This window comes from Enhydra lutris, unplaced genomic scaffold, assembly GCF_002288905.1.
Source record: "Enhydra lutris kenyoni isolate GAN:26980312 unplaced genomic scaffold, ASM228890v2 scaffoldscaffold35, whole genome shotgun sequence".
Classification (NCBI taxonomy): Eukaryota; Metazoa; Chordata; class Mammalia; order Carnivora; family Mustelidae; genus Enhydra; species Enhydra lutris.
The window spans coordinates 3,723,502-3,745,243 of NW_019154119.1; the positions used below are offsets into that span (position 1 = coordinate 3,723,502).

The window sequence follows — 21,742 nt, forward strand, 5'->3', positions numbered from 1 at the left end:
TGAGGTTCATCTCAAGGATGTGTCCCAGTTGAGTGAGCCACTTCCTGGGCATTTGGGCCTTCTGGTCTTTTCCACAAGTGTGAGTAATGTTGCCTTGAAGTCTCTCTGGCATGTATGTCTTTCTCTTCTCATGGATTATATCTGTTAGAAAAATTCCCAGGAGAGCCATTAGTGGGCCAGAGGCCTGGAACATTCTTATGACTCCAAAACATATAGTAGTTTCTGTTTGAGGAAGAGTAGGCTCTGCCTCTATGCTGGGGAGACCAAGCCATAGCCCTCAGCTGCTCTGGGTAGCCCTGTTCCCCTGTAGAGGCCTAGCTATGTTTTTAGGGCAATTGGGACTGTGGTCCGGGGCACAGAGCACCTCGCAGGACTGGACTGGTTCCCAGGTTGCCCAGAGAGGCTCTTCTGGAGGGGCGGGGCTCTGAGGTGGGGTCTGAGCACGTGGGAAAGGCCTGATCCTGTGGGTGCTGGGTGCTGGCTGTTGGGGCTGGTAGGCAGATTGGCCGGGAGTCCAGCTCAACACTGGGACTTTCCTAATCCTTGGTGTCCCGCGACCCCTCCCTGCGCACACACCTGCGTGCCCTCTTCCCTGGGGTGGTGGGCCCTCCCGCACTCCTCACACGTCTACCTCTTCTTCCCCTTAGCGAGCACCTGCACACACACGTGGCGGGGTCCTGGAGAGGATGGGGGGACAGAGGGAGAGCAAGGCTGGGACATGCATGGAAGGAGGGAGCCAGTTCCCTTTCATTGTTGTGCCTGGACCAGACAGAGTTCCTAGGCCTGGCCAAGTGACCCCAAGGACGTTCTTCTCACCCTGGACACCCCACTGGGACTCTTAACCTCTCATAAACCTGTGGCCAGCTTCAAGGCCCAAAGGATTTTAGTCCTCGTCTTTCTGAGACACCTGCTGTCTCCACACCCTCAGGAGCACTTCTCCTCAGGTGACATAACAGCTGCAGTGTATTGAGTGCTTACTGTATACAGGCACTGTCCTTCATGCCCTACGGTGAGGAGTCACTTTTCCTCCTGCTTTACGGATGAGGAAACCAAGGCCAGGGACAGTGAGAGTTGTGTGGTGTCACCCCGTGTGTCTCAGTGGCGGGACCTGAGCTGGGCTGTGGGGCCCAGAGCCCAAACTCTTCCTGGCCACGTGCTCCCGTCCCTACCAGCCCGGATTCCTGCCCCAGCGCTCGCCACCTTCACCCCTCCAGACTCCAGCAGCTCCCCCCCCACCCCCAGGCCGCCCTGAGAGCTGGCAGGGCCCCAGGTCTCTGGCTTGTCCGGAAAACCCCCTTGTGGCCCCCGTTCTGCCCTAGCTGAGTGCTTGCTCCTGCCTGGGGTCAGTCCGGTTTCCAAAGGTCCCTCACCACGCGTGGGCAGCGGGCACAGGAACTGTGCCCCGTGCTCCTTCCTGGGCTCGGGGGGAGCCACGGCAGGGCACACCGGGCTGATTTTGGCCCCTCATTCCTCAGCAATGGCGCGTCCCGAGGGGTGGTTAGCTGTGGGAGCCACATGGCTGTGGAAATGGGAGAAAGGCGGTAATGGCTGTGGTGCTTCAGGCAAGAGCCGTGCCCCGCACGCTGGGCCGAGGGCCCACCTGGTCCTTAGGGTGTGATTCGCCACAAGAAGGAGGGACAGGTGAGAGGGACTTCCTGTGGTGCAGGGGTGAGTGGGCCAGGGCTCTGGTCTGCAGACAGTCGTGGGAGCATAAGGGAGGGGCTGCCCCTACCACACAGCCATCTTCTCCCAGAGCAGGTGAGGCCCCAGCCCTCTGCCTCATGGGGGCACAGGCCCGGGCTCCCGAGGGGCTCTTGGCTGCCTCACTCCGGGGAGAAGAGCAGAACCTCCACACCATGGTTCTCGTGCCCCAGAGAAGGTGTGTTTAATACACAGGGCTGGGGCCTCTGGCCTCGGGGTCCGCTGAACACAACAGAGAACAAGAGCCAGTGGGACCCGCATCCTCCCAGGCCCTTGTGGAAGGCGGGGTCCCCCACTCCTGTGCCCACCAGGACCCACAGCCCCCGTGTCTCTGTGGTCCTGTGACGCCTGGACTGGCCCCAGGCGCTGAGGACGCGGAGCAGCTCTTGGTTTCCTGCCACCCCTGCACCAGCAGCGGCCGGCTAGACACGGTGCTCCTGGACCCCCCTCCCCTCCCGCCTTGCCCCTCCCTGTCCGTCAACCTGGTCAGTAGCACGTGGTCTGGTCCCTCAGAATCACTCCAACACAGGGGACAGACCCAGACACACCTCTCCGTCCCCTCCCATTCCCGCCGCGACCCCCGTTTCTCCCAGGCTGCCCTCAGCTTTCCTGCCGCGCCCCACAGGCCTCCGAGAGCCTCACCATAGCCACGCTTCCCGAAGCCGTCGACGCTTCTGAGCTTCCATCCCGCAAACCTCAGCTTGAGCCGCAGCCTCAGGTTTCTCCCCACCGTCCTTCACTGCCCCCCCTCGGGGGAGGCCGCGCACCCTTGTTGACGCGGCGCCCGGCCTGGGCTTCCCTGTCCGGCTTCACCTCCTCCTGGGGTCCGTCTCCTGCCCCAGCTCCCAGCCCCGCAGCCGGCTCAGCCTCTGCCCGCAGTGCGTCCCAAACCAGCCCTGTCTGTCCCCTCACGTCTCCCCTCCGCCTCTCTGGTCCTGACTCCTCAGACCAGCACCTTCCACCCAGAAGCCCAAGCCATGGGCCTGTCCTGCCTGCTTGGTGCAAACCGTCCCCAAACCGCCCTCTGCCTGGATAACAGCTGACTGGTCACCCTGCCGCGCCCCACCGCGTCTGCCCTGGTCCTTCTCTGCAGCTTTCGGGAAGGAGCGGTCCTGTTCCTCGCCTGGCACCTGAGGCCCTTTGCGGTGCAAAACGGGGGTCAGCAGATGTTTTCTGGAAAGGGCCAGAAGAGCCCTTTCAGTTTTGCAGGCCATATGTTCTCTGTCACAACAACTCAGCTGTGCTGTTGGAGGGAGAAGACCGCCGTGGAGGACACGGAAACAAGCCAGCGTGGCTGGGCCGGCGGGACTTCATTTGTGCAAACAGGCAGTGGCGGGATTCGCCCGGCAGATGGCAGTGTGCTGACTGCGCCCCCCACCCCGCCCCCCTCCCCGACACTCCCATCCGAACCCACCTCTGGAGCTGCAGTTCCCTGTTTCTGCCTCCACTCAATGACTTGCAGGTCCCTGAACCTGGGGTCCTTAGGTCTCTGTGCCTTATTTTTGTGGCTCCCTCAGACAGGATGTTCTCAGCATCTTAATCTTCAAGCCTCACTTCCAGGAAGCCCTCCTGATTGCTCCTGACACCCCCGGCTGATTCTGGAACCCATCTTTCTTACTCCCCTGCTCTCCCTCGCTTGTCTGGGCACATACCGTACCGCACCGCAGTGGGCTCACTTACCTGTCCCCCATGAGACCCTCAGCTCTCTGAGGACAAAGACTCCTTTGGTAGCATTGGTACCCAACGGGCTACCTGGCACATGGTAGGTCTTCAGTCATGTCAAATCAGAATTCTTAAGTGATTGCTCTGTTCAATGTGGGGTGGATGACACAGGTCCTGCCCTTGGGGGCTCCCAGCGACGTAGGCACTATCACCTTCCCTGTGGCCTTGAGGATGTTCTAGAGGCACAGAACCAAGCGTGGGTTTCTTCATGAGAGTCTGACTCCCGTCAGGGCCCGAAGAAGCTCAGTCACAGGAAGTTGCTGCCTGGGCCTCTGGCTGCTTCCCCGCGTGGGGTCTGCGCGGAAGGGCTCTGGCCGAGGTCTGCCGCCGAAAAGCTCCGAACCCGCCTCTGGAAGGATGCAGGCCAGACCTGCCTCCCCACTAACCCTGTCCTCCTCCTCGCAGGAGAACCTTATGCTTTCCATCCTGCCCAAGCACGTGGCTGATGAGATGCTGAAGGACATGAAGAAGGACGAGAGCCAGAAGGACCAGCAGCAGTTCAACACCATGTACATGTACCGGCACGAGAACGTCAGGTGCGCCGCCCCCACGCCTGGGCCGCAAGAGCGGGGCGGGGGCCGGACTTCGTGGGGTCGGCCGTGCCCTGTGGGGTTCCAGATTCCTCCCCAGGTCTAGAAGCCGGCCACCCCCGCCGTGTGAGCCTCAGCCCCTGTGGGAGCAGTGGTGCTGGCCGATGCTGGGGCTGAGACATCTGGGCCGTGTGGTCCAGCCTGTCATCCTACAGACATCACCCCGGGCGGGGAGGTGACATCCGGGAGGTCACCCAGCCATTCAGGGCCAGCACTGGAGCTCATGGCCATGCTCCTTCTAGGAAGGGTGGGTTCACCCTGGAGCCAGGAGCAGGCAGCGTTGGGGAAGGGGGCCCTGTTGAGGAGGGGCTCACAAAATAGCGGAGCCCCAAATCCGCTCTGGAAGTGCAGGATCGCACCGCTTTGGGGCCTGAACTAGGGCCCCGTCCGCCGGGATCCTGGCTGCCCGCGCCCGGCAGCCGGTGCTGGCAGGGGGACCAGCGCGGTGTCTGCAGCCTCACGGCGGTGGCCCTCCCTCCCCCCGCAGCATCCTCTTTGCGGACATCGTGGGCTTCACCCAGCTGTCCTCGGCCTGCAGCGCCCAGGAGCTCGTGAAGCTGCTCAATGAGCTGTTTGCCCGCTTCGACAAGCTGGCTGCCGTGAGTTCCCGGGCTCGCCCGGCTTTCGGGGTCGGGGGCCCCCTCGGGGCGCGAGCCTGGCCCTCCCTGGCGCGCCCGGTTTCCTCCCGCCGTGTCAAGGAGGGACTCAGAGCCACCCCCACCCCCGTCCCTTCAGAAATACCACCAGCTGCGGATTAAGATCCTGGGCGACTGCTACTACTGCATCTGCGGCCTGCCCGACTACCGGGAGGACCACGCCGTCTGCTCCATCCTCATGGGGCTCGCCATGGTGGAGGCCATCTCGTGAGTGGGGGGTCCGGGGCGAGGGCCGGGGACCACGGGAGAGGCAGGCCTTCCTGGTGCACAGCCCGGGCCCCTACGTCAGGCAGGTGCCGTGTTGGTCGGCAGGCCGCTCGGTGTCTGGTTCTGGGCAGTGGGGACGTGGTTCTCATTCGTCACAGCCGAGGGGCTGCAAGACTTCCACAGCCTCTGAGGGGCCCAGCCTCCATCCGCCAGGGTTTTCTGGAGAAGTGGCAGTCATGGCGAAGTCTGTCACGCCCCCTCATGTTTGCTGGGACTCTCCTCTCAGATCCCCTGTCCTTCTCTCGGTGTTTTCTCACTGTGAGTCTCCAGGCTCATCTCAGAAAGTCCTTGTGTGGCCATGTGGGACTGGAATCCTGGCCTCTGCTCTGGGTTCCCAGCCAGGGCTCCTGCCTCCAGTGCTATGAGGCATGAGGACATGACACTTGTCCTCACATTTCCCATCGCTGTCCTACCACAAGCACCTTGGAGGCCCTACCAGGCAGGCCCTGGCCAGATCAGGCCCCCAAAGGGGCCCCCCAAAGGGAAGGGGGCTCCTTGCTGAAGCTTTTCCCCTCAACCATGGTGGGGGCCAACAGGGGTCACCTTGCCACCAGAGGGCCGTTTTGCATTGTTACCCTCTTCTGGGTTAGAGCTCCTCTGACATTGGCCTAGAAACAGACACTGTGCTGGGGGCAGCTTTCCCAGCTGCACGTGAGCCCCGGCGTGGTGTCCAGCACAGGTGGATGTGGGGAAGTAGCAGCTTTCGCTCTGTCGTCTCATGCCTGCTCCCCATCATGCGAGCCTGTGATGCGGAGTCTGGGCGCAGGCCTGCTGGACCCCCAACCGCAGGTTACTCAGCTCAGGTGGAGGCAGAGAGCTGTGGGGGGCCCGGGAGTCCCCTGGGCCTGGGGGAGAAGAGCCCATGCAGAACTCCTCCCACGGGCACAGAGGGCCCGCCACCTTGCTACGGACAAGCCTGAGCCCCTTCCTCTCCACGTGTGCCTGGCAGGTACGTGCGGGAGAAGACGAAGACAGGGGTGGACATGCGTGTGGGGGTGCACACGGGCACCGTGCTGGGGGGCGTCCTGGGCCAGAAACGCTGGCAGTACGACGTGTGGTCGACCGACGTCACTGTGGCCAACAAGATGGAGGCTGGTGGCATCCCCGGGTGAGCAAGTGTTCCTTCCCAGCGGGGTGGTGCAGGGGCTGAGGCAGGCTGTGCAGCCGCCCACCTGGCTGGAGCTCTTTCCCGGACTCGGCCGGTCAGGGTGGACACCCCCTGAGGGCATTCATGATTCATCTCTCTGCGGTGACTCCCCAGAAATGGGTTCATTACCCCCGACAGCCGTGTTGCAGCTAGGAACCCACGAAGTACACACCTCACGGCAGAATTGAGGGCGGCCCTCCAAATTCCTTACCTCCCTTAGTGCTCCGGGTGGCCGAGGACGTGTCCTCCCTGCCTCGTGGGTGTAGCGCTGAGGCTCAGAGGGCGGGGTGGCCTCCCCTAGGGTCTGCCGGCCTGATGGGTCTGACAGGCCTTGGGCCCGGGCCTCTCGCTGCCGTCCAGGCGTGTGCACATCTCCCAGAGCACCCTGGACTGCCTGAAGGGCGAGTTCGACGTGGAGCCAGGCGAGGGGGGCAGCCGTTGTGAGTACCTAGACGAGAAGGGCATCGAGACCTACCTCATCATCGCGTCCAAGCCGGAGGTGAAGAAGACAGCCGCCCAGCATGGCCTCGGCGGTCCGGTGAGTCCCCCACCTGCCCCGGACAGGGTATGGGAAGGCAGGTTCTAGAAGCAGGGCAGGTAGAAGAGTGGGCAGGGGTGGGGGGGGGGCACCCTGGTGGGGGCGGGAGGAAGCAGGCTCTGGGGAAAGGAATGGGCCTGGCTCTGGCGGGTTGACAGAGGGGAGGCCCCCGGAGGTGTCTCTGTGGCCCTGGGATGGCAGCCGGTGAAGACAGGTCTTCCCTACGTGGGGGAAGCAGTTGGAGCCATGGGAGAGCTGGCGAGGATGCCAGGAGGCCGGGGGCAGGGAGTGGGGTTGGCTTGGTCACCGAGGGGAAGAACTGAGGCCGGGAAGGTTTGCTGGGTGGGAGATGAAGAAAGAACAGGATGGAAGCAGTGAAACCGTCCCGCCCTGGTCTCGTCCTGCCCTGGTCTCGTCCCGCCCTGTTCTCGTCCCTGAGCCGCTTCCCTGCATCTCCTCAGACCAGATGCCCTCAGCAGCTGCCCGGCTTCTCCCGCCCTGCCCTGGCCTCCTGGCGGGCCATCTGGTTAGGAGCCACCAGGGGCCGCTGCAGAAATGGGTCTTCTGTCATTCTCTGCTGAACCTGGGAATTATTTTGGTCCTTGTAACTTTGTACTTAGGAACCCACCCGTCATGAGAATTGAACGATTAAGGAGTTTGGTGCTCTCGGGGTTGACATGTGGTCTGAGACCGTCCCAGGGCTGGGGCTTGGCATAGTAATGACAAAAGCAGAGCGTGAGCTGGTCTGGGGAGGCTTCAGGGGCTGTGGCTGAAGATGTGGCCTGTGGGGAAGTTTTAAAAGAAAACTACACACCTTCTCCCCTCCCCGAAAATGTATGGTGATGACCAGCGAATCAAACACAAACAAAGACTCACCGTTAACTTTAATCACAACCACTATTCCGGGAGTGCTTCTGGGCATTCATTAACTCATTCTTCAAGACAACCCTGCGAGAAGGGGGCTGTTGTCATACCCACTTTGCAGAGGAGGAAACTGAGGCCCAGAACTCTGCAGGCGAGTTGCAGATCTAGTAGGCAGCAGAGTAGGGCCCGGGCCCCCAGCCTGCCGGCCACCCTGCCTCCCAGATGCACGTGGGTCCCTCCCGTGTGCAGCGCACACAGACTCAGCACCGGGGGGACGCACGGGTGGGTGGGCCACCGCCTCACTCCGAGTAATGTAAAATCCCCCCGGCGCCTGTCGTAAAGCGGAGGACAGCTCAAGATGCGTTGTGCTGCATGTAAGGTTTGAGCTACGGTTAAATGCTCCAAAGAACTCAGAAGAGTAGGAACCAGTCTTTCAGGCAATTAGGAACTATCAAAGTAGAAAGGAGAGCCTCATGAGAGAAGACTTGACCTTGCCCCCAAATTAACAAGTCCTTTGTATTTGTAAGAGTGCTGCATACAGAACTTCAACATACTCCCTAGCACAAGTTAAAAATGTGTTTTCTAGGCTGTTCCACGAAACCGTAATAGACAATACTTTAGGAAATCAGCTACTTTTTTGTGAAGTGCTTGGAAATTTATAATTTCTGGCATATAAAAATTTTGTAAGTAGAGAAATGTTCTTCCTTTCAAAAATTACCCCCAAATTGGGTTTTACCAGGGACTACCGTGAAGTCACAAAGCAGCAGTCAGATAGGTCTTTGGGACCCTCGTTCCCGTTAGTTCTAATCTTGTATTCTATTGTGCTGATTCCAACAACCCTTGCATGGTGTGAAATTTGGGTCTGGCATTGTTCACCTGACACCCCCGCTTCGAGGGTGCAGATGAGGCCACGGAGGCACAGGGAGCGCGGGCAGAGCGGGCTTTATGAAGCTGTTGAGCTTGAGTTCTTAGTCAACTTCCAAAGGAGAGAAAGGTTGAGCTTGTGGTGGCATCACTTCACACGTGAGCGCCGAAGCCGAGAGCGAGGAGGAAGGGGCTGGCACGGAGGCTGCTGCCCGCGCAGGACGGGTGGCGGTGGCCGGCACGCTGACCTTGCCGTCCGGGGTGCCCCGTCACACACGTCAGCCAGCGCCACTTCTGATGGAGACGTGGGTAGCGTTCTCTCTTCAACACTTCTTTCAGTGACATGTTGTGGCCATTGAGGTTTTCAGTATTTTGTAAAGTTGATTTTTAACGGTTTCTTAATGCTCCTGCCTGAAAAATTTCTTGAAGTAGGAAGGCTGGGTGAAGGGTTCTGCACGTGGGAAGTTTCACCCCTGTCCCCACTCACTCACCTCCTGCTGCCCCTGCCCCGGGCACCCTCCCTGCCTGGCTCTGTACCCGGCTTCGGCCCCCTTCAGCTTCGTGGGGGCTCCTGGTTGACCGGAGCAGTGAACCCTCGCTCAGGCTGCCGTCATCAGGCTCTTGTCAGACGTCCAGCGTGTGTCGGCCCTGCTGCATCTCGGGGAGTTTGAATGTTTAGCTGTGGTAGCTCGTCCCCCCCACCCGTGTCCCCATGTTCATGGCAGGGCAATGCACGAGTAAACCACGCATCACGGCTGGTGTAGCTCGTGTGGCCAGCTCGGCAACTGCTCCAGAAGTCTCCACCTCAGCCATATATGTATAAGGCGATATCTCCCTGGGTCAGAAGCAGTAACGCATGGACGATATGGGGGGGGGTGACACAGGTGTAGTGGGGGGTACAGTGGGGAGAAAGAAGGAAGGTGGTGAGGGGATCTCCTTGGGAAGTCACAGCAGCAAGCGCAGTTCCACTTGCAGAAATCTGGGCCTGTGGTTCAGCGCGACAGAGCGATGGACGGGGAGGAGAGAGGAGAATCCTCGCGAGTCCTTCCCGGCTATTGAAGAGCTTCTAGGCCTCTCCCTGCCCACCCTGCCCTGTTGCCAGGCTCAGCCAGTCTCCTTGTCTCAAATGCCACCTCTGACAACTCCCGGGTCTCCTCAGGTCCAGCGGCTTGCCCACACTCACCCCTGCAGAAGCAGGGGCAGCTCCGTCCCAGGCCCGGGGCCTGCTCATCCCTCCGTCCTCCCATCTCCTCAGCGGCCACTTCGTTCTTTCAGCAGCTCAGACCAAACACTGAACACAGGCTTGAGCCGTGTCTCTACCGGCCACAAGCCAGCTCTGTCGACCCTCCTGTGAGGGAGGGCTCTAACCGCCACCCCCCCAACACCCTCACACCTGCCACTGCCCCCCACCACGAGCCAGGCAGGGCTGTGCCTGTGTGGCCAGATCGAGGGTCTCCAGCCAGTCATCCTGCTGCTGACCCGGTCCCACCATCCCTTCTCCACAGCACGCAGTGCTCCCACTGAAGTGAGAGGGGACAACCTGTCAGTGCCTTGGTCTCTGCCTCCCTTGGAGGGAAAGCCAGGTCCCATGGAGGCGGGGAGAGCCCGGTACAGCCAGGCCCTCGTTCTGCTGTCACTCACTGCTCTGGTGGCAGCGTGGGCCTCCAGGCGGGGTGTATGGCTGCTGCAGGGCCTTTGCACCAGCTTCTCTCTCTTCCTGGGGCGGGGAGGAGGGGGTGGAGGCACCCCCCCCACCCCCCCCCCGCCCCGGGAGCTACAGGATTCACTCCTTCGGGTCATCACTGAACTGTCTCCCTTGCGGGGACACCTCCCCTGACCTCGTTACCATTTCGCTCCCCAGCGATCCCTGTGCCCCTTTCCCGCTTTACCTCTCTCCAGAGCACTTCCCCCTTCTTCCGGACTGTACTGATTTGACTGACTTGCCTTCCTGCAGCCTTTCCTCGCTAGAACGTGAGCTCACACAGTCTGGAAGTTCCATGCGTATCCCCAGAAGTTTAGGGATTCGGCCAACGCTCATGAATCGAGAGGACTATTCTGTTGTGTTACAGGGTTTGACTTACTCTGTCAAGGAAAAGGACTCGTCACTGGGGAGACGGGCTTGTGGGACTTAATCAGACTTTTGGAAGGCATTCGTCAGGTTCTACCACCGACAAGGACCTCTGTGGACCACTGTGTGGAGTTACTGTTTTAGAAATAGGAGTGGGAACAAGAGGGTCTTTCTCTGCTTAGGAAAATTCCAATAGTAGATACAGATACCGGCAGGGTACGGCGTTTTAAAATTAACGTCCTAGAGGAGGAGTCAGGTAGTGACTTTTCTTAAACTCCCGTGGCAAGATTCCAGACGGAGGGCGGACCGAGCGGGTCTCCGGGGCGGGCGGGCAGCTGACGGCCGCTTCTTCCCACGCAGGCCCTGCTGAACGGCGCCCCGGCCTCCTCCAAGCCCGGCTCCCCCGCCCTCATTGAGACCAAGGAGCCTAGCGGGAGTGTCCACACCAGCGGCTCCACGTCGGAGGAGCCCGAGGACCAGGATGCCCAGGTGCGTGCGGGGTGAGGGCCGGGGCGTGAAGGTTGCCGGAGGAGGTGTCCTGTGCGGGACTCGGGCACCTGGCCACTGACCCTGGCTCTGCTCCTTTTCAGCACTGTCCCCTTGGGCGTCACCTCCTACCCTGGTCCCACGGTCTCCTCAGTAGTTCCTGAGCTGGGGGTGGGTAGGGACAAAAGAGGTGCTCAGCTTGGAGGCCTTGTCTAGCCCTCCTGTCCCAGAATCCTGTGGCTTTGAGGTCAGTGAGGACATCCATGGAAAATTCTGTAGGGTCTGATGAGACTGTTGCGGAAGTGAGACCTCAGGGTGGGCTCACCCATCTGGCGAGGACCAGACTCCACAAGTCCTGGGCACAGATGGGGCATTTCCAAAGCAGTGAACATGGTCCCCGCCGAGGACGGGGTCCTTGCTGGGCCTGCCCTTGACTACGGAGCTGCCTGGCTACGTTCACTGACGAAGGCAGCTGCCCTGTGACCGGAAGCCCGGCCTTGCTGAGGAGAGCTGGCTGGCGGCACCCCTGTCCTCCCTGTCCTGGTCCCTCTAAGTCAGGCTCTGCGGACCGAGAGGGGACACAGGGCCGGGAGCTGCTGGGGTTTTCTGGATCACCATGACATTCAGCAGCTTTTCCCTAGTGTGATTTTCTTGATGCAAAGTGGAAATACAGACCCGACGTGACTCAGCAACAAGGGCACCATGGTTTTAGCAGCCTCTGGCTTTCCTGTCCTCACGCTCAGCCACACTCTCCCACGCGTACTTCGAGGACACAGGTTCTCGGTGCTGGAGCAGACCTCCCACGTCATTTTACAGGGAAGAAAGTTGGAGCTGGGGAACATGCGTGACGTGGGTCCTAATGTCAGCCAGTGGCACCGGAGCTTAAGGCCGGGCTGTCTTGGTTCTGGCTTCCGCGTGCGCTCTGGACCGGTACACACAGCTCTGACGGGTCTGGTGTCCCTTGTTATTTGGGCCGATGGCCGTGTGATCACAGTCTGGTTTCCCATCTCTGGAGCTGAAGCTTATCCTTTATGGGAATAAAAATGGTGCGGCCCCAGCCCCACCAGCCCCAGCTACACCAGCCCGCTAGTGACAAGGGCGTCCCTTCCTCTCCAAGCACATCCCCCCTCAGACCGTCCTTCCCCAGGTGAGCTTGATGCGTGTTCCTTTAAGAGCTCCAGGAAGCCCGAGGGTTGGGGGTCGTTCACCTCCCCAGGTATAACCAGGGGTGACCCCACGGCTGGGGGGCACCCCTCCTCCTAGCAGCACAGCAGTCTCACACCGCCGTCCCCCGCTCCCCAACGGGCTGCTGTTAGCAGGTGGTCACTGCAGAGCCGTGGGGCTGGGAAACCAGGAAGGACTGTGTCTTTAGGTCCAGACCCAAGCGGGACACATGCGTGGGGGCATCGGGAACACTTCCCACCAAGCGGTTCCTAGAGCGGAGAGCCTAGTCCTCCTGAGTGTGATTCCTTTTGTTCACCTCCCCGGACCACCCTCCCCGGACACCCTCCCGCCCGCCCCCACCTGGCGCACTGGCTCGCAGGCCGACAATCCCTCGTTCCCCAACCCGCGCCGGAGGCTGCGCCTTCAGGACCTGGCGGACCGAGTGGTGGACGCCTCTGAGGACGAGCACGAGCTCAACCAGCTGCTAAACGAGGCGCTGCTGGAGCGAGAGTCCGCCCAGGTGTAAGTGGTCCCCCTGCACGCACTTCGTAGGCCCTAGCTCGGGGGTCAGCTGTCCTGGGTGGGGACCCTTCTGATGGGCCAAGGCAGGTGTGACATTTGTGTTTCCTGGGTCTCATTTCCTCTGCAGAGTGAAGAAGAGAAACACCTTTCTCCTTTCCATGCGGTTCATGGACCCCGATATGGAAACCCGCTACTCGGTGGAGAAGGAAAAGCAGAGTGGGGCTGCCTTCAGCTGCTCCTGTGTTGTCCTGCTCTGTACGGCCCTGGTCGAGATACTCATCGACCCCTGGTGAGGGAGGGCATGGCAGGAGCCGACAGGCCGGGAGAGGGTGAGGTGGTGAGCGTCCTAGGCCAGGCGGGAGGGATGTCGCTGCCTCTGCCGGAGCATGACACTGGGGCAAAAGCTTGGTCTCGTTCTTGCCTCCAGTGGAGCTGCCCAGGTGAATTCGGGCCCAGGTGTTGCTAGGACCGTGCCCTGGACCCCCTTCTTCCTGTCCACCCCGGGGTTCTAGAATAACACTAGCATCAAAACCCGGACTGAGAAAGCCCAGGGACAGAGAGGGGTCCAGGAGGTTGGAGATCTTGGCTGCGTGGGCCTGAGTGGGGCGGGGACAAGGAGGTAGAAGATGGGGACTCCTCAAGCCCAGTCGTCAGGGCTGATCTGACTCCCGTCTCTTGCTTCGTCTTAGCAGATGGATTTCAGGCTCTGGGTGCAACCAGATCCCTGGCACCCAGCAGTAGGTCGTCTGGGGCAAGGAATGTTCTAGAGTCCTTGCCCCAACTGTTGAGACCCAAGTAGAGGGCAGCTGCCCCCCCCCCACCCCGGCAGCTCGCTCCTATGCAGGGTTCCCTGCTCCCTGTGAAGGGGGGCGGTGGAGACCTGCCCCAGCTGTAGCTGGGGGAACCGTGAGGAGCCTTGGATTTCGTCGCAGCTTCTAGACACAGTTTCCTTGCCAGTCTGTTGCACCGCTGTATCACCAAGGTTCCAGAAGCCAAAGACGATGGTGGTGCTGACCGCTTGAAGGTGGTCACGTCCGCCACTAACCCCTGGGAGGGCCGGGTCACGCGTTCGTTCAGCGCACAGACGGCGGCTACTCCGTGCCAGGCACCGAGGGGCCAGGACGTGCCGTGAACACGGCGCACCAGCTCCCCGGCCCGTGTGGAGCGGATGCCCTCCGAGCGGGCATCAGAACGGGCGCGCAGGCAGGGGCCAGCGGGGCGGGGAAAAGTGAAGAAGGCCGCAGGAATGCGGGCGGCGAGTTTCATTTCGTCTGCGCCGCCTCTGCCTAGCGCGGGGCGGAGCGGGCCTCACGCACAGGGGACAGGGCGGTATGGCGGCAAAGACCCGGGGTCGGGGGAGAGGTGACCGAGAACCAGGCGCTGGCCTAGCAGCGGAGGTCTCTCTGGATCCAGATGGTGGGGTTGTGCGAACGGGGAGGATTTCTCAGTCATGAAGGTGGTGTTCAACTGTGAAACTCTGTGTGGTTGCCCCGGGGTCGCCCTGCCAGCACCGCCCCCGCCCCTGCAGCCGAGCTGCCCTGTCCCGTGCTGCCCCCTCACGAGCACAGTGCTCACCCTGAAGAACCCCCGGGTTTTCACTGGGCATCTGCACCCCAGCAGCAGGGGAGGGGCACAGCCGCCTGACTCGGCCTCCCTCTCGCCTGTGCAGCAGGAGGCAGGAGTCGGTGGCGGCGTGGGGACACTTGAGGGGTGGGCGCAGAGGGCCTGCTCTTCTCCCTTCTTTCCTCTCCTAGCCCTCCCCCCTCAACTCCGATCTCACTGGTTCCTCTGTCCCCCTCCCTGTCGTCTCCCTGTTCCAGGCTAATGACCAACTACATGACCTTTGTGGTTGGGGAGGTTCTGCTGCTGATCCTGACGGTCTGCTCGCTGGCTGCCATCTTTCCCCGGGTAAGAGCCACTTTCCTTGGGCTCAGGAGGCCTCCGGAGGCGGACGGAGTTTTGCGTCCCCCGCTCCTTCCGAATAGACTGTCATGTTGGGACAGCGCAGGCGTGTGTCCATCCATTCATTCCATGTCACTCACTCGCATCTGCTGAGCTAACAGGGCGCCTACGCCGGAGCCCAGACCAACGCGAAACTGTAGGACAGCAGTGGAGGCCCAGCTGGAAGGGGGTTGGCCCTGACTGTGAAGGACCGGGAGAGCCAGACAAAGGGACTGAGGTTTCCTCCTATAAGAACTGGGGTGCCACGCAGAGTTTTTGATCAGAATGACAAGAGAAAAGCAGTGTCTGAGGGGAATGGGTCCAGCAGGTGGCTTGCCGGGTAACTTAGGAGGATTTCGGGTGAACTGACCCGGGAAAGGCAGGGCAGCCAGGCAAAGATGGCTGCCCCGAGACTCCTTCCCCACCATGGCCTCGCTGCTGGGGCTTACACGGAGGGGGCTGCTGCTGGCTGGTGCTGCCCACAGCCTCCTGGGCTGGTCACGGTGACTGCTCCAGAAAGGGCTCCTGTGTGGCCCTGCTGTGTCACAAACACCTCCAGAGGGACTGACAAAGAGCACCAGGATCCTGCGCTACCTTCTCAGCTCCGCCAGGTTTTGGTTGACTCACAGGCAAAGGTCTACATTTTAGGTTCCTGGGAGGTAGGGGAGCAACCAGAGTCATTAGTAGAGACCTTTTATAAGAGAAAAGACCATCAAAAGTTCATGAAATTCCATTCCTGAATGGAATGAAATTCCATTCCTTCTAGGCCTTTCCTAAGAAGCTCGTTGCCTTCTCGACCTGGATCGACCGGACCCGCTGGGCCAGGAACACCTGGGCCATGTTAGCCATCTTCATTCTGGTCATGGCAAACGTCGTGGACATGGTGAGCTGCTGCTGTGCCTGGTGAAGGGACCTCCCCCACCCCCCGTCCAGTGGAGAAAGGCTTCTGTATTGGCCAGTATGAGCAGGTGGTCAACCAGTCCTCCCCCACTAGACACAGCTTTAGAGCGGCACTTAGTTTCCTAAACAGATCACCTTGGCCAAGTGGAAGGGATCTTCTACCCCAGAAACCTGAGACTGACCTGTTTCCCCCAGCTCCTAGCTCTCTCAGAGTCCAAGGGCCCAACCCCAGGCCCCAGGCCCCGTGGCCGACGCTGACTCATTGACTCTAACATTCCCAAGACATTGCTATCATTATCTCCAGCTGCAAAGCTCAGGTTAATTCACTTGAGGTCACAGTCAGTAAGTGACAGCATCAAGGATCAAGCAGTTCTAGATCCCAGTCCTGTGAGGAGACACTGTCTCACTGCTCAGGGGGCACAGCGCTCGCTGCTGGCAGCCCGGCACTGCGGACTCAGAGCCACCAGACAGCGACTGAGCCTTAGCGGCTTGGAGCTGCAGGGGACATTCTCGTCAGTCGTCACGGTCCCCGGCAATTTTGGCTGTACTGTATACGTGCTCTTAAAAAGTCCTACTTTTTTCAAATAAATGTTACATCATTTGCTTTATTTTCTCTAACAATTTAAGCCTGGGGGGAGGGGAACCTCACTGTGGAGACTTGTTCTGTAGCAGTATAGGTGAAAAGGCCCCGGGCCAGCTGCTCCGAAGTCCAGTTAGAATGCCAAGTTCGGAGCCGCAGAACCTCACGAGCCTGGGTCACGCGGCGCCTGAGCGCAGGGAAGGAAGCCTGAGCCCCCGGCCTGCCTGAGCACCCCTGGAGCCTGGCGCCGGGTCTGGGGACCACTGTTTAGCAGGGTCACGGACACTGTGCAGGACAGGATTTCAAGATCCCGTCGCCAGGGCAGGGGTGAAAGACCGGGGCGGTAGGACAGCTTTTCACTGAGAACTTCCCCGGGGCTCGCCGAGCACCGGTGGGGGGAAGTTCCTGGAAGTAGGTTTGCTGTGGCAGATGGACGGACTTGCCATTGACTTACGTCCGCCAGGCAGCGGGCCCAGGCCCCAGAAACAGAAGCATCTGAGCAGAGACTGGCTGCTGGGCAGCGAAACCGGGACCGAGGCCCCCTGGCTGGCCCCGCGGCCCCTCCTTAAGCAACAGTGAGAAGGGACAAGCGCGCGTTGTACGGGAAACCTGAACGCTGGACCCCTCGCTCTGCCTGTCCCGCTCGCTGAGCGCGCTGCTGGGCGCAAGCCTAGCCTCGGCGGGGGCCTTCTGTAAAGGTGGCGACACTACAGATACTCAACGATTTTCATAAACAACAAGATACGGTTCAGCTCTTAGTGAGAACTACTAACTTGCATTGTTCCTTGGTAGTTGTCCCATCTGTGTTTCTGAGGGAGCTGCGGGACGTGGTGGCCACAACCCAGCCACTTCTGACCGGTGTCTTCTGTCCCCTTGCGCCCCGTGTCCTCCCGCCCCCCGGTCCTGGCCTCCAGCTCAGCTGTCTCCAGTACTACACCGGGCCCAATAACAGCACCACAGGGCTGGACGTAGAGGACGGCTGCGTGGAGAACCCCAAGTATTACAACTATGTTGCCGTTCTGTCCCTCATCGCCACCATCATGCTGGTGCAGGTCAGCCACATGGTGAAGCTCACACTCATGCTGCTCGTCGCGGGGGCCGTGGCCGTCATCAACATCTACGCCTGGCGCCCCATCTTTGATGAGTACGACCGCAAGCGCTTTCAGGAACACGAGTAAGATGAAGCCTGTCTGGGGATCTGTATTGTCTCCTTCCTCCCACCCCAAGTCCCCACTTCCAGGTCCCAGGCCTGGGGCTCATCGGAGGATGGTACGGGAGTCGGGGTTCGCGGCTTCTCACAGATACGCCACTAGTGGGCTGTGACCCTGGGGTAGATCCTTTCATTCTCGAGCAGACGATCCTGGTTCCCTCCGTGTTTGGCTGTTGGGTGTCAGACACTTGTCCCCAGGGGGGAACTGAGGGCGCTATGCTCTGTCCTGCAGCTTTCCCGTGGTCGCCTTAGAGAAGATGCAGGGACTTTCCACCCCTGGGCTCAACAGCACTGGCAGGTAAGGGCAGTGGCTTTCCCCTTCGTGGTTGGGACTTAGTCGCCCTCTCTTCTAGAGACAAGAGAAGGCCATGATCTTACCCCTTCAAAGACACACAGTGTGGGATATTCATTAGAGAAGGGTTGGAGAGAGGCAGAATGACGCTGGTCTGGACCCTCCGGGGCCAGAGTGAAGCAGGGGAGCCGCAGCAGTGTGCTTTAGCGGGCGGGACAGGGCTGGGTTGAGGTGAGGAGAGTGGGAACCAGTGGGACGGACAGCAGATGAGGAGGAAGGAGGACTGCACCCAGTCTAGAAGGTTTGAGGATGTAGCTTTGCTCCCTGCTGCGTGGCTGTCTCTGGGGCCACAGGCAGGCCAGTTTTTTAGTCTATTTCACGTCTTAAAGAGGATATTGGACTAGAAGTTCTCCAAGGTCCCTTCTAGCTCTAACGTTTTGATTCAGTGACTTGATTAGACCTTCAAATTAAAAAAATTATGTAACAGAATCAGGGCAGAAGAACAGAATAGGCCCTTCCTAAAAGAAATCTAAACGGCCCCTAATAAATGAAAGGCATTCACGTAATCACGGATGCGAACATTAGGACCACAACAAAAGACCACTATGCACCTATCAGTTTAGCAAGGACGGAGAAGTCTGGTACTATCAAGTACAATAGTGACTCACTCCTGTTGGGAGTATAAACTGGTACAACCATTTTAGAAAACAATTTGGAGTTATTTAGTAAAGTTGCAAATAGTCCTACGACGCAGCATTCCCACCGAGCCCTACGTAAGTCACAGAAATCCGTGCGCACCTCTCCACCCCGGGATGCGCGCACAATCGTCCAGCCCCATCATTCATCATAGCTGCACATACACAGGAACACACAAAGCAGATGAGAACCCAAACCACATCAACAGCAAATGGCTACACAAGCTGTGATACATTCGTACAACAGACTACTGTATAGTAATGCAAAGGGTAGCTCCATACAGAAATGTGAAGTTATTAAAAAAGAATCATACCCTCGTATGTACCCTCATCTCATCACTGCAACGCCAGGCTCTCCTTTCTCCAGAGGCTTCCATGATTGCACCTACGGTGTTTACTTAACACCTGGGGAGCCCTGAGGTGGATTCTGGGAGGGGCCAGGGCTGGGCTGCCTGTTAGGAGCCCAGTGACTGAAGAAAGATCAACGTGTGGGAGTCTGGACTTGCTGTGAAGGTGCCTAAGGAGCTGGGAGAAGTTTCTGGCCCAGAGTGATGGGAAGGGCCCAGTCCCATTGGAGGGAATCAAGCTCCTCTCTGGCCCACAGGCTGCCCCTGGTGCCCTCTAAGTACTCCATGACCGTGATGGTCTTCGTCATGATGCTGAGCTTCTACTACTTCTCGCGCCATGTGAGTGCCTGAACGCCCTCCCCTCCCTCTTGCACACAACCCGGTGGGGCCTCCTGAGAAACTCAGGATCCAAGAACCCGAGCTCCTCGGGAATGCTGGTTCCCTTGCGCACCCTGACATGTGGCCCTGCCTGAGCCATCACCCCCTCCATTTTTCGGTTTCCTCCCTGTAATACAAGAGTTCTTTGCCTCTTCCTCCTGACCGCCTCCGGGATGCTGAAGCAGAGCACAGAGACTAAAAGCTGAGAGAAAATCTGTTTCCTAGGCCGGGGCCCATGGGTTTTTACCCACTCTGGCTCTGGGGGTCACTAACACACCATGGAGCCAGAAGAGAAAGGGAAAGAAGCTGATGAAGTTTTGTTTGCTTAAAAGGAATAAGAAAAAAAGCAAGCAGACCTAGGGGGCGGGGGGGGGGGCGGGGCGGGAAGTAGCTCCCTGAAAGCCCAAGTGCCCCCCAGTGGCTTGCCAGGGGAAAGACAGCCTTCCCTAGCCACTTGTTGGCCGATGGGACCCGTCTGAAGTGGGGGCTCCACCTTGGGCTAGGATGTCCCCACTGCTGCCACAAGCCTCCCAGACAGACTCGTAGCTAGAATGAGGTCCCCGAGTTAGGCCCCCACATACCCAGAGGGCTCTCGGAGCTCTACACAACCACGGCAAGGCCGGGAACCCCACTGAGGCGTCGGTGCTTCTCTCCGTGTCATCGTTCCTTGGCCACTTGGCCGTCTTCCTGCGGGTGTTTCCCCCGTGGAACCCCTCCGAGTTCCGCTCTTCGCCTTTCCATCAAATGGCCGGTTGAAGCACACACCTTGCCCGCGTCTGTCCACAGGTGGAAAAACTGGCAAGGACACTGTTCTTGTGGAAGATTGAAGTCCATGACCAGAAAGAACGTGTCTACGAGATGCGGCGCTGGAATGAGGCCTTGGTCACCAACATGCTGCCTGAGCACGTGGCCCGCCATTTCCTGGGGTCCAAGAAGAGAGACGAGGTGAGGGGTGGCCTCACACGGTCGCAGGCAGCCAGGAGGCTGTGTGTCTCCATCTGGCTGTCGGCAGCGGACGCGAGGCCGGCAGTGCACAGGCTTCCGGGACGTTTTCCGCGGCCACATGTCCCTGGAAGGCCCCACCCTCTGCCAGGAGTCATCTCCTCACACAAGGGTTCTGATGCCTCATTTCCCGACTCCATCCACCCTCCTCCTCACAGCCAGGGCTCTTACAGGGCCCAGAGAAACTTTATTTGAAGTCGCGATGGGCCACGTCCTCACAACTCCAACTTGGCACGTCCATCCAGAAAGCGGAGTCCACTGTCCTGGGGGTGGGAGGGATTCATTCCTGGGCACCGACCCCACCAGCGTTCTTTGAGCGCTCCGGCCCTGCCTCTTCTTAGGAGCTGTACAGCCAGTCCTACGACGAGATCGGAGTCATGTTCGCCTCCCTGCCCAACTTCGCCGACTTCTACACGGAGGAGAGCATCAACAACGGCGGCATCGAGTGTCTGCGCTTCCTCAACGAGATCATCTCAGACTTTGATTCTGTGAGTGCCCCCCCCCCGCCCCTCTCTCGCCCCCACGCCAACCCGTTCCGGGTTATAGCTCAGGCCGGGCCGCGGCAGTCGGAGAAGCAGCAGCTACCCCAGCTGCTCGGTTTCCCGGGAGCGCAGGAGCTTCTGCGGCCTGGCGGGTCTGCGTGGGGAAGGCAGGAGTGGGGAGAATTACCTACACGATCACAGCGTAAGCACTGGCCCAAATAAGATCCTGAGGCACCGGACTGCTCCAAACCTGATTCAGATCCCGTAACTGTCTACTGGGTGACTTGTGTTGCCGAGGAAAATACTTTCCCAGGTAGGTTCAAGCACCCTAGGGGCCTGGCAGTTTGTCACTTGTTACGGTGACAGAAATGGAGGCTCCGTCGGCAAGTCTGCCTAACATCAGGTGACCGATAAGTGGCAGGAGAGCTTTTGTCGAGTCCTGTGGGGCTGCTGTAAACAGGCACATTTGTCACTTAGTTGGCTCATTTAGCTCCTTGGACTCTGCTGACCTTTCTCTCCTCTTTACTACCGGCCTCAGCTGCTGGACAACCCCAAATTCCGGGTCATCACCAAGATCAAAACCATCGGTAGCACCTACATGGCAGCTTCAGGAGTCACCCCAGATGTCAACACCAACGGCTTTGCCGGCTCCAACAAGGTAGCTAAGCGCCCCCCATGGCTGGAGGGGATGGGGCGCCATGTCCCGAGGCAGGAGCGCGGCAGTCCGCGGCTCGCGTGTGAAGCAAGGAGTCACCAGAGTAGCTGATGTTAGCGAGCACAGCTGGCTCAGTGGGTCACACACATACCATCAGCATGTAATGCAAACTTAAAATCAGGTTTACTGGCACAGTTTTGGTTTTTTTTTTTTTTCTTATTTGTCAGAGAGGGAGAGAGAGAGAGCGAGTGCACAACCAGGCAGGGTGGCAGGCAGAGGTGGACAAAGAAGTAGGCTCCCTGCCGAGCAAGGAGCCCGATGCGGGGCTCGACCCCAGGACCCTGGGATCATGACCTGAGCCGAAGGCATCAGCTTAACCGACGGAGCCACCCAGGGGTCCCTTTACCAGCCCAGTTTAACGGGCAGAGAAAGAGCAGGCTACACAAACCCCCGCCACCCCTGCAACTGGTGCCCAGCTTAGGCCAGGCAGAACTGCTCTAACCGTGCCCATGCTCCCTTTACGCTCTAAACCTTCTAAAGAACTGAGGAGTAAGCAACCATCCACGCAATTATGTGACAATGAAAACCTCCGGGTTGGGGGAGCGGTTCTGATAGAAGAGGGGTCTTCAGAGCTCACTGGCCGGCATCAGCCTGTTCTTCTGTCCTATCGG

General features: G+C 59.6%; 1 protein-coding gene across 2 annotated transcripts in view; it reads left to right on the top strand.

The window, feature by feature from the left end:
* LOC111154044 (adenylate cyclase 3) overlaps nt 1-21,742 on the top strand; it is a 78,624-nt gene that overhangs the window by 54,722 nt on the left and 2,160 nt on the right. For both annotated transcript variants that reach the window (XM_022513399.1, XM_022513398.1), the window contains exons 4-19: nt 3,829-3,959; nt 4,501-4,612; nt 4,749-4,876; nt 5,886-6,044; nt 6,444-6,621; nt 10,778-10,906; nt 12,447-12,589; nt 12,717-12,878; nt 14,410-14,497; nt 15,297-15,413; nt 16,925-17,184; nt 17,453-17,518; nt 18,812-18,893; nt 19,719-19,877; nt 20,276-20,422; nt 20,955-21,074. In XM_022513399.1, coding sequence (XP_022369107.1) covers nt 3,829-3,959; nt 4,501-4,612; nt 4,749-4,876; nt 5,886-6,044; nt 6,444-6,621; nt 10,778-10,906; nt 12,447-12,589; nt 12,717-12,878; nt 14,410-14,497; nt 15,297-15,413; nt 16,925-17,184; nt 17,453-17,518; nt 18,812-18,893; nt 19,719-19,877; nt 20,276-20,422; nt 20,955-21,074 — 2,181 coding nt within the window. The remainder of the gene's footprint in view (nt 1-3,828; nt 3,960-4,500; nt 4,613-4,748; nt 4,877-5,885; nt 6,045-6,443; nt 6,622-10,777; nt 10,907-12,446; nt 12,590-12,716; nt 12,879-14,409; nt 14,498-15,296; nt 15,414-16,924; nt 17,185-17,452; nt 17,519-18,811; nt 18,894-19,718; nt 19,878-20,275; nt 20,423-20,954; nt 21,075-21,742) is intronic.